Source organism: Balaenoptera musculus, chromosome 1, assembly GCF_009873245.2.
Source record: "Balaenoptera musculus isolate JJ_BM4_2016_0621 chromosome 1, mBalMus1.pri.v3, whole genome shotgun sequence".
Lineage (NCBI taxonomy): Eukaryota > Metazoa > Chordata > Mammalia > Artiodactyla > Balaenopteridae > Balaenoptera > Balaenoptera musculus.
In genome coordinates, this window is record NC_045785.1 from 56,114,104 (window position 1) to 56,126,429 (window position 12,326).

At 46.2% G+C, this 12,326-nt stretch overlaps 1 protein-coding gene across 2 annotated transcripts in view; it reads left to right on the forward strand.

Moving 5' to 3' along the window:
- Positions 1–1,956: 1,956 nt before the first annotated feature.
- DNAJC6 (DnaJ heat shock protein family (Hsp40) member C6) overlaps positions 1,957–12,326 on the forward strand; it is a 153,777-nt gene continuing 143,407 nt past the window's right edge. Inside the window, exons 1-2 of one of the 2 annotated variants that reach the window (XM_036826532.1) lie at positions 1,984–2,119; positions 11,445–11,644. In XM_036826532.1, coding sequence (XP_036682427.1) covers positions 11,623–11,644 — 22 coding nt within the window. In that variant the 5' untranslated portion in view covers positions 1,984–2,119; positions 11,445–11,622. Of the gene's footprint in view, positions 2,120–11,444; positions 11,645–12,326 lie in introns of both variants that reach the window. The other variant, XM_036826524.1, reaches the window with a different exon arrangement.

The window sequence follows — 12,326 nt, forward strand, 5'->3', positions numbered from 1 at the left end:
ATCTCTTTAGCCTCGTTTAGTCTAGAACACCTCCACAGCCTTTCTTCATCTTTTTAAAAAATTAATTAATTAATTATTTTTTATTTTTGGCTGTGTTGGGTCTTTGTTGCTGCGCGCGGGCTTTTCTCTAGTTGTGGCAAGCAGGGGCTACTCTTCATTGTGCGCAGACTTCTCATTGCAGTGGCTTCTCTTGTTGCCGGAGCACGGGCTCTAGGCGCACGGGCTTCAGTAGTTGTGGCTCGTGGGCTTCAGTAGTTGTGGCACGTGGGCTCTAGAGCGCAGGCTCAGTAGTTGTGGCACACGGGCTTAGTTGCTCCACGGCACGTGGGATCTTCCTGGACCAGGGATTGAACCCGTGTCCCCTGCATTGGCAGGCGGATTCTTAACCACTGCACCACCAGGGAAGTCCCTCTTCATCTTTTATATCATTGACATTTTTAACGAATACAACATCCCTGCCCTGATGCCCCCTCTCCCATACCCCAGTTTTCATAGTAAAGTCCTCATTTGGGGTTTAACTTATATTTCTCCATGATTAGATTCAGGTTGTGCATTCTTGGCCAGAATATTACAAAGGTGATGTGTCTTTCTCAGTGTATCATCTGGATGCACTGGATTATCATCTCCCTCCATTGGTGATTTAAATTTTGATCATCTGGTGAAACTGTCATATGATGAATTGAGCCTTTTGTTTGAACCTACAAAAATGGTAGTTTCATGATTCAACCTAACATATAAGCTTTATATGGGTTTATGTATGTAACCTGACCTCTCTGATTCTCAGTTTCCCCCATCTGTTAAGTGAGGATATTAATAATTTCTCTCCCATGAGTATCATTGGGAGAGTTAAATAAGGTAATGTATGTAAAATCCGGCACATGAGAGGCACTCCATAAATGTTAGCTATTATTATTGCAGTCAGGCAGTGTTAAGGGATCGTGGTTTTGCTCTTCCTCTCCGACTCTCAACTACAGGCAAAATCACGACAGAGACAAAGTGGTGGGGGCTGGGCCACCTCAGCTCTGACATTTGTTTCCTCATCTGGCGAATGGGAAACGCCTCCTACCCCACAGGGGTGCTGTGAGGTTTCATGGCATATGTGTAAAAGTGCCTGCACATAGAATAGGTTCTTAAAAAAAAAAAAAGGCTTCCCGGGTGGCGCAGTGATTAAGAATCCGCCTGCCAATGCAGGGCACAGGGGTTCGAGCCCTGGTCTGGGAAGATCCCACATGCAGCAGAGCAACGAAGCCCGTGAGCCACAACTACTGGAGCCCGTGCGCGCGCCACAACAAGAGAAGCCACCGCGATGAGAAGCCCGCGTACCACAATGAAGAGTGGCCCCCCTCGCAGCAACTAGAGAAAGCCCCAGCGCAGCAACGAAGACCCAATGCAGACAAAAATAAATTTAAAAGAAAAAGGTGATTCTTAATCTGTTGCATGAGGAAAACAGGAATATCTATCAGACTTAAAAAAAATCCAACATAATGTGGAATCATTCTGAAGCAGTAGAAAGGGATGAAAAAAATATAGCTAGAGCCCAGGACTTGGGTATCGGCATAATTCAGCGGCTGTGTGATCTCTGGGCAGATTACTTCACGTTTCGGAGCTTCAATTTTATCATTTGTAATTTGGGTATAAAAATCAGTGCACATCCCAGGGGGGTTTGTGTTAATTAATGACGCCTAGCAGTAGTTGGGCACTCCGTCGACATCTCCGGAACGAAGGGTGAAAAACTAAAGCATTCACCTGTGAGCTGCCAGGGGCTGAGCGCTCCCCCGGCTGGCGCATCCCTGCAGCGTCCCCGCCTCGGTCGGCCGCACCCGCAGGCTCAGCGCGAGCGAGGTCCCCACCCTCCCCGCCCCGCATCCGGCCGCAAGCTCCTCCCCCCGCGGGCCGCGTCCTCCCCGGCGACTGCCTGGCACCTGGCAGAAGCGCGGCGGCCGGGGAAGCGGGAGGCGATCCTCGGACGGCGGCGGGCGGCGGGGGAGGGGCGCGGGCGCACAGATGGGAGCAACTGAGAAGAGCGGCAAGAAGAGCCGGAGGCTGTTTTCTTCGCTGCGGCCGTGGAAGGCAACCCGGCGGCTGTGGCGGACGCGCTCGGCTTCCAAGGCGGCGCAGGGTGAGTGTGGGCGCGGCCGCGGGACCTGTTACCATGAGCGGCGGACGCCGGCCTCCTGCTGAAGGGGGGCCGCGGTGGCTCCGGCCGCTGCCGTAGGCGGCATCTCCCGCTGGGTTCTCGGCCCCCGGGGCCCGCGGGCGGGGACCGCGCCGCCTGGACGTCTGGCCCTGCCTGGGCGACCCTCCTCCCTGACCCTCGGCCGCGGGGACTACACCAGTCCCCAGGCTCCGTCGGGGCCGCTCGACGACAGTCCCTTCTCCCCCTCCACCCTTTAAGCATCTCCCCTAGGCCCAGGTGGTTGCAGCTTGTTTATTTCCCGCACAAGTCCCTGTCTGTCCGTTTGGCTCTGGACAGAGGGAATCCGGGGTGCCTCGGGAAAACAGTTTGCATCCCCCTCCCCCCAAAACCTGGTCGGCACCTGCAATGCAGTACCCGTTGGGGGATTTAATACGCACCCAAGTCTGCGTTGGAGGTCCTCCCCATCTGGACCCACCCCCTTTCCAACCCATCTGTTATCTTGTAAGCTCTAGTCACAATTAACTAATTCCCAAACACATTCCACCCTATCCTCACCAGGGCCTTAACTCACATTTATTCAATCACAGACTCACTGCATTCATTCATTCCATAATTTTTATCGAGCTCCCCTGTGTGTCAGGGCCCAGGAGTGAACGAGATAGGCAAGGCCGCAGCTCATGGAACTACTTCTAAAGGGGGAAACAGACGTTACACACGTCAAATAGGTATAAAAATCTCCATTGCAGATTGCTGTGTGTGCTTGGAAGGAATCAAATCGTCTGCTGGGAGAGGAAAAAAGGTAGAGGGGGCCCTAGCTTACTTGGGGTGGGGGGGATGGACAGGGAAGGCATCTCTGCGGCCATGCAATTACAGCTGAGCCTGAAGACTGATTCGGAGTTACTCCAGCCTGGAGCCAGGGGAGAGCTTCCTGCCAGAGGCAATAGCAGGTGGAAAGGTTCTCAGTGTGCCTGAGCTAAGCAAGGGGAAAGTGAGGCAGGCAGGGCCTGGGTCAGGGTCTGGGTAGTATATGATGAGGAGTTTGGATTTTATTCCAAGTGAGCTGGGAAGCCACTAACATGTTCTGAGCACAGGGACATGACACGGTCTGCTGGCTCACTGCCTTCTCCCTATCTGCAGTGGCCATGCCTTGGTCTCTCAGCCTGGCCAATGCCTACCCGTCCGTTAGGACTGGCACAAATGCATCTCCTCTGTGAAGCCTTTCCTGGGGTATGTGCCACCTGTAACCTCTCTGCTGGTATTTCATCATCCATAGGGCATTTGTCACTGTTCATCTGCTATTACAGATTCCATGTGGGCAGGTTCTCATCCACTTCATCTTTGCATCCCCCACCAGGCTAAGTCAGAGCTGGGTACTTTGTAGATACCTGTCTGCTTGTGTTTGTGTGTGTCTGTGTGTCTGTCTGTCTGTGTGTCCTATCTTGTCCTTTTCATCTGTTTCCATCATCTGAGGGTTCTTCCGAGGCTGACATGCCTTGAGTTCTAAAATGGCCGACCTGAGCCAGGGCAGAAGCTAGACTGCAACAGGGCCATGTCATTGATATTAGCGTCACCCCCATCTCCACCCTAGGGTTGTTTTGAAGATTAAATGAATTAATGAGTTAATAATTGTAAAGTGCTGGCACATAGTAAGCATTCTAAAAAGAAATTTGACAAAGAGCAAAAATAATCATCTTTCAAATATTTGTGTTAGAAACAACACAAATAATTGTGTTAGAAACAAGCTTTTCTATTGTTGATGGTTAGGGAGGCTCTGTGGCTTGGCATTGTCATCTTGCCGGCTTTCAAAGGATGTGTTATTACTTTTAGTGAATGCGCCAATTAAATTCCTTCCACACTGCATCAAGAACTGTTGCGGAAACTTAGTAGGTCTAAAGGCTGACCACCCCTTTTCTTTAGCTTGCCTGAGTAGTTGAATAGATTGGTAATTGCAACAAGTATTCCTTGAGTGATACTTATATGCATAGTGTTATTCCAGGTGTTGTGTGAATGTTTTACAAAAGAGGAATAAATGGATATTCCCACTGCAGTAAATTGGGTTAGAATAAGTTTTCTAGTTTTATAATTTTTAAACCCAGGTGTATACTGTGTACACAACCACCCTCTCCTCTTTTCTTTGTTCCCATCGTAGAGTTCACCCATGGCTTACCTGGGGCCCATTGCCACGCCACACCTCTCTTTTCTTAGGTAGGATCTTGGCAGATCACTGTATTTCCCTACTTCCCCTTACCCCCTACAACCTGGAGATGAGGCCATTATAATGTCTTATGTTACATGATACTTTACAGTTTATGGAGTAGGTCAACTATAAGGTCTTGTTTAGATCTTAACAAACCTTGGAAGGAGGGAGGACAGATGGTATTTATTTCCCCCATTTTATAGATGAGGAAAGTGAAGCAAGAGACAGAGTAACTTGCAAGAGGTCATAGGACTGGTGTGTGGCCAGTTCAGGCCTGACTACCCACACAGCTTCCTTTCTGCCACATCGGCACAAAGTAAACATGTTCCAGTATCTATACTCATGGATGGAAGAAGTAAAATTAATAAATATTGTGCAGTGAATGAAATCCATATCCCAATTTTATTTAATTTTTCTTAAAGGTGGCCTGAATTTCTCATGATGATGTCAACATCACTTGGGGCATCTACAATCATATGCTTTGGTGCCAGACAGATGATGATTTGAATCTGCCACTAGTAAGTGGCACACTAATAAGCTGTGTGATCTTGGGCAGGGTGCTAAATCTTTCTAAAACTCGGTTGTCTATCATATGTAAAATAAGGATGATATTCCTATGTTATAATGTTCCTGTGATGATTACATGGGTTATTGTATATAAAGTGCTTGGTACATAGTAGCTCACAAGGTGGTGGTTGTTATTTTTATTAATATTAGTCCAGATATTGCACCATATGATCACACCCCAAATATGGAAAGTTCAATGAGTGGTGGGAATAAAACATGGCTGGAAGCTCCTCAGGGGCCGCAATCCCTTCTGGACCAACCAGAAGGCCTTCTACATCAGTATCCTTCTTTCTTCCCTCCTTTCCTTTTTTTTTCAGCAGGAGGCTGCAGATGAGAAGTGGCATAGCTTCTGGGGACCCCTGGCATCTGTTCAGCTTAATATTGTATCTGAATAGAGGAGACATTCAATAAATGTTTATTTATTTATTGGATAATAATGAATGAATGGTTAAGTAATGAATGAATCCTCTGGGATGTATATATTGATTCCTTACTTCCTTGCTAATACTCAGTACTGTCAGACTTTTTTGAAGTGATACAGCATGGTGCTTTTATATTGAATTTCCCTGACGAATAATGAAGCTGGAGATCTTTTCACATGAATATTGGCCGTGTGTGACCAAGACATGTGTGAACGCCTGTTTATGTCTTTTCCCATTTTTTTTTCTTGGTGGTTCATGTTTTTTTTTTAATCTGCTCATAGTAGTTCTTGAAATATTCTGGATACCAATGATTTACTGGCTTATATGTCCAAGCAACTTTAAAAAATCTACTAACCATTCAAGCTGTTCTAAATGAACAAGCTGTGTCCAGTAGAAATTAACCCCCTAAATTGCTTCCAGCTTTTGCAGAGAACCAGATTTACATCAAATATCAAAGCTTTAGGTTATAGAGAAGGGAGCGGATAGTTGGTGGAAGTATTTTGTGAGCAGTAGGCTTTCCTAGTCCTTGAAATGACGGTAGAAAACCAGTCCTGAGCTCTTCCCCCCAGAAATTGCCTCCTGCAAACCCTGGTGGGCCGAAGTGCCCTTTCCTGAACTGCAGTTATTCCCTGGGAAGACGCAGCTTGGACCTGGAGTCAGTCTCCATCCGCAGGTAGTGCTTTCCAGGACTAGTTACCTGGAGGAAAGGACAGAACACTTGTCAGGTGACCTGTGGTTTATTCTCTCATTGCCATTTTCTGGCCAGATGTCCCTAAAAACAAATCGCATTGAATGGAGATAATGATCACTACCTAGGGATATTGGAAAGATCAAATGATATCATAACTGTTAAAGGACCATATAAATGCAAAATATATTTGCTAGGCTCTGTGAAGTAACCAACCCTTTGCCGGAGTGGGACCTATACCCTTTAGGCCCCATACATTCTCCTACCCTCTGTTCTGCATACAGGTGCCTGATTGCAGAGTAGTAGTTCTCCAAGGGTTGTCTCCAGACCAGCAGCAACAATGTCTCCTGGAACTTGCTAGAAATGCAGATTCTTGGCTCCCACCTCAGAGCTACCAAAGCAGAGACTCTGGAGGTGGGACCCAGCAACCTGTGCTTTACCAAGCCCTGCCGTAATTCTGGTGTGTGCTAACCTTTGAGAACCGTTGGCCTAGTGGGATGTGCAAAGGCTTTAAAGACAGTGAGTGTGGGTTTTTCAGTCTTAACTCTCCCATTTGCCAGCTTGTGCGATGAGCAGCTTCCTGAGCTCTTGGGCTTCCAAGCTCTCATCAGTAGAAGGAAGATGATGTCACTTCCCTCACAGGGGTGTTGTGGGAAGTAAATGACAGGCAATATCCTGGCTCTGCTACTTTTTTGCTATGTGTCCTTTGGCAAGTCTCCTTTCTTCTTTCTGCCTCATTTTTCTCATCGAAAAAAGACAGACTGGCGGAGCAACTAGGCCCGTGAGCCACAACTACTGAGCCTGCGCGTCTGGAGCCTGTGCTCCGCAACAAGAGAGGCCGCAACAGTGAGAGGCCCGCGCACCGTGATGAAGAGTGTCCCCCGCTCACCGCAACTAGAGAAAGCCCTCGCACAGAAACGAAGACCCAACACAGCCAAAAAAAAAAAAAAAAAAAAAAAAAAAAAAGACCTAAAGAGGAAATACATGGCGAAAAAAAAAAAAAGACAGACTGGCAAGCGTTAACGTACACGCATTGCTTACCGTGTGCCAGCCGTGGTCCTAAACCTGTGAATATTTTAATTTTATTTAATTCTTACAATAACCCTGTTTTACAGTGTCTGTTTTATGAATGAGAAAACCGAAACACAAAAAGGATAAGTAACGTTTCCAAAGTTATGCAACTAGTAAGCTGGGATCCAAACCCAGGCAGTGTGCTCTGAAAGTCCTCGCTTTAATGGCCATGCTTGGCAAATAAGTTCTCTTTAAAAGTATGGTGATGATGGTAAGAAGATTGCCTGGCACACAGCGGGTACTCCATGTATTAATGCTCTTCCCCGTGCCTTGTGGCTTGGCTTCATCGGAGCACACCCAGCTTTTCTTATAGTCATGCTGCCCTTCTCTGCGGTGACCCGAATCACAAACCCCCATCCCCTCCCCAGCCCCCAGTCAGCAGTTTTCTCACTCCAGTTCATCTCGCTTACTGCCACTTGGATGCTCTGAGCAAACCAGACAGGGATGGCTGGGGGAAGACCGAATGTGGTGGTGCAGGTGAAGTCATTCTCCTGTCACCCCACCCTGGCATGTTTTGGAAATGAATGACTAATCCAGAACAGAGGGTCCAGGCAAGTTACCGAAAGATCATTAGGTCTGCCCAATTTGAGAAATATCCTCCCAGTCTCTTTTGCTCTCAAATTTCCAAGGGAATATAAAAGCTTTTTTTGCTGAGTTTTTCTTCGGAGTAAAATTTACAGCTGGGAAGTTGAACCCACAGTGTTAACAGCAGCGTTTTTTTCTTTCATTTTTGTTTTGCTAGGACAATGAAGAGCCTTATTCTCTTTCAATTCAGGGTGTCACTCATTGTTCTTGAAAATTCTCTTTGGTTTTGCTCTCAAGATGGCCTCCCTCGCTGGGCATGACTCACTGGTCTAATGACTCAGAAGTGGCATCCAACAAGACAAGGACTGTGCAGAGCTGTGAAGGGACTTGTGGCCAGTGGAGCCTGCCTGAAGCTTTCCCTGAACCCGGTTATTGAGATGGACCATCGTTTCCATGAATGGATGTTTATAATGGTTGTTGGTACCAGTTTATTGGAAGCATGAGGCAGTGCCTTGTTCTGGAAGGCTCCAAGGCTTGAGTCCATCCTTGTCCCTCAACTGGGTGTGGCCTTGAGGTTTACTGTGGGCAAGACAAGGCTTCTAAGAATTCACCTGACCCTGCTTGGAATGGCCACAGAATCAGGCAGTGTAAGGCTTCTGTAACATTTGTATCATGAGGGAAGATAAAGGCTCTTCTTATCTGAAGAGGACTTCAAATCTCTTTCAACTTAATTTAAAAAAAACCTATTAAGGATGAATAGAAAGATGAACATCTATGTGACAAAGCAAATTTAGCAAAATGTACTTGAAGATGTTTGCCATGCAATTCTTCCAACTTTTTGTATTTTGAAACTTTTCAAAGTACAGTGTTGAGTAAAATGCAGGTAACCCTAGAAATGATCATACTCTTGGAAAAACATTGCTTCCTTGTTAATATAAATGGCAGGCTCTCTCCCACTTCCTCACTCCTCCCAGACTTTGTCTTTTTTCCTGGGGAGCCTGCTTGATTAAAAAGGGCCTTGAGTGAGCCTGGCAGGGGGTGAGCTAATCCTTTACACCAGGGCTTTATCTTCTTCCTGATATGTAATTCTCACAAGAGCCATATAAACTAGTTATTATTTTCTGCATTTTATGAGGAAACTGAGGTGCAGAGGGGTACACTTGATCCAGGTCAGTAGGTGAGAATATTAGTCTTACAGCATTTATGGAGCCCTCCCTTAATGTGTCAGGCTTTGTGCTGTGTACTTTACATGCATTAACTCATTTGAGCCTCATCCTACCCTAGGAGGTAGGTGCCTTTAGTACCTTCATCTTACAGATCAGGAAAGGGAGACTTAGAGAGGTGCAGGGACGTATCCCAGCTTCCTCTAGGAGCCAGGAAATGGCAGAGCCCATGTTTGAACCTGGTCTCTCCTGCCTTATAGCCCTTGCCCTACTATTCAGACCCAGTCCTCGGCCTAACTCAGTAAATCAGCATACGTTGTAGAAACCTCTTGTTCTGAGACCACAAGCTCTTTGAGGACAGAATGTTTTGTTCAGCACTGTGTCATTCTCAGTCTTCAGAGCAGTGTCTGGCATAATGAATATTTATTGGATGAAAGAGTACACGGATGGTGTCTTCTCATCACCCCCTTCTTCACCCTATCTGCCCCTAAAGGTGCTCCTAACTGGGTACGTTTTGGCTGCCCTGGCCTTGGTCCTTGGAGATGGAGATGCCCATTTCTTTGATGTGGTTTATGGGCCAACATGGCTCATTTGGTGGCCAGTGAAGGCAGATTTTCCTCATTGGCCTTAAGTTGTCAAGGATGAGCATAAGGATATTATCCACTGTCAAGGAAAGATGGGAACAAAAACAAAATAAAATTTCCCCAAACTTTCAGGGAGTCTTTAAATTGTGGCAGCTAGAAATCAACTCCAGGACCTCTAGTGGCCACGACAAGCTTTCGCTCTATAGCTATATTTGACTCTCGGGCTGCAGTAATGAGCAGGTAAACACTAGCAATTAGTTCTCTTTTTTTTTTTTTTTTTTTTTAATTTTTTAATTTTAATTTAATTAATTTTATTTTTGGCTGTGTTGGGTCTATTTGTTGCTGCACACGGGCTTTCTCTAGTGGCAGCAAGGGGAGGCTACTCTTCGTTGCGGTGCGTGGGCTTCTCATTGCACTGGCTTCTCTTGTTGTGGAGCACAGGCTCTAGGCACACAGGCTTCAGTAGTTGTGGCACGTGGGCTCAGTAGTTGTGGCTCGTGGGCTCTAGAGCGCAGGCTCAGTAGTTGCGGCGCACAGGCTTAGTTGCTCCACGGCATGTGGGATCTTCCCGGACCAGGGATTGAACCCGTGTCCCCTGCACTGGCAGGCGGATTCTTATCCACTGCGCCACCAGGGAAGCCCAATTAGTTCTCTTAATGTGCCCAAGTATGTTGATAATTATACTTTACACTTATATAGAACTTAGTTTACAAAGTACCACATCTATTCTCCCTTTTGATCTTCTGAACAGCCTGGAACATGCACAGGGCACGGATGATGAGCCCCACTTTATAGATGAGGAAACTGGTGCCAGAGAGGTTAAATCACCTGCTCTATGCCACTCAGGTAATAGTGGTAGAGATAGGTCTTCAACCCTCTTATCTCACCTCCTACTCTGGCAAATTTTCCTTTTCAGTATTGTACTTAACCCAGCAATTTCTGGGGATGAGCGCAACAGGTTTGGTGCATTTCTTTTTGTTGCTCTTCTTCCAACTTGGAGGGGAGTGAGGTCCTGGATTGGGTCAGTTAATCATTCTGGATGTCAGTTTACCAGTCTGTATAATGGGGAATAAACACTACCCATCAGTGAGTGCGCTTGGAGCAGAGGAGGTTGTGAGGGTTCGGAACTCAAAAAACAATTCCTAAGTGAAGGTGTTTGGAAGGGACTGTGATGACTGATTCATTTTCCGTAAAATAAGTTCAATGGCACCTCCCCTGGCCACGCTATCTAAAATGGCAGCTCTGTTACCTCATTATCATGCTTCATTTTTCTTTACAGCATTTACTGCCGTTTATTATATGTTTATATTTGTTTGTTTATGGCCTGTCTGAATCCTCCCACCCAAATGTGATAGCCACGAGAGCAGGGACTTGGTCTGTTTCCTGCACGCTTGAATCGCTAACAGGTGGAGTTGTGCCTGGCACAAATAACCGTTGTTGAGTGAATGAATGAAGGAATGAATCTGAGCTATGTAATGATTGAAAGTAAGCTTGCACTGGATGATTGAAAGATTTGCTTGAGTACTCCTTGCTGTCTAACAGAGAGGGGGTGTGGTCTGGCTTCCACAGATCCATTTCTGTCTCAGCCATCCAGTGGCTTAAAACCAATCACTAAAGCCTTGCGTACCAACTTAACACCTGCGTGAAATGGGTTCAATAACCCAGGTCCATGCAGCAGACATAGGTCATTGGATGGCACTGTATGCCTCTGCATTGTAACAGCTGGTGAGTGGCTTGAGGACTGGGGCTGGTTCCCGTCACTGTTCTGTCCGCAGTACTTAGCATAGAGCCTGGTCCACAGAGAGGTAAAAGAAGTGTTTGCTGAATGAATGAATATGTAAGAGGAAACAAGCACAGGGCTGTTAATCCCCCTCCAAAGTGAAGGTCTCCATTTGAGAATAAGCTTGGTGCACGGCACACGTGGTCCTCTTTCAACTTGAATCAAATCTCTCCAGAGACAGGGAGGCACTAAACAGTTGATGCCCTAACCTACTGCAAGGAAAGGCAAGCCTAGGCTCCAGATCCAGTTCCATGCCATGTTTTGGAATTTGTGTTTATGTCTGTCTTCATCCCCATCCTTTCTGCTCCAGCATAAGCAAAATTATAACCCTGCACACTGACTTGCATGCAATTATCAGAGACCGGTGCCCCTCGGCTGAGGGACTTCTCCCCCAAGACCGCTGACTGTCTGAATGACAAATCCAAAGTCGGGGTTGCAGAACCAGCCGGACTTTCCTGCTCCTCTGCAGCAGAGGGAGGAAGGAGAGAATGAAAGATTCTGAAAATAAAGGTAAGGGGCCGACTGCAGCGGGGAGGTAAAAGAGGCTAGGGATAAGATGTCACTCCATGGACATGTTTAGTGTATATTAAATGGCTGATTTAAAATTAGTGTGCATATATTATTTTAAAATTCTAGTATATAATAATAAACATGACTTTTAAAAATAACTGATTTCTGGTTTCCAAATATTGTCATTCAGTTTTCCATTTTTGTGCTACTAAATATAACATTTTTGCATTCTTCATTTAATCTTGGCTGAGTAACACATATTTACATTTCACAGGTTTCCTTATAATAGTTACCTTTTATTTTGGAAGTGTTCAGAATACTTAATTAATATATAGGTTTCCAGTGCATTATTGCAATTGCAATATCAGAAATACTTTGGACTTTTACAGTTTGGGTTCTTAAGAAAAATGTAGACGGAGAAGCCTTTAATGAACATTCACCTTTTCGGGAGGATCCAATGGGGAGCCATCACTGACCTTCAGAAGTGTTTATCTTGCAGAGAGATATTCAGATGCAAACTCCCCCCACTCTGCTAGCCTCCATCCCCTAGATCCCTGGTAACAACCCCCCTTCGCACTCCCTCCCCGCCCCGGCGCCGCCTGCCAATTCCGCTTGAGGCATGGGGGAGGAGAGAAACAGATTTAAATGAAAACTCAGGAAAGGACAGGTCTCTAAAATGAGC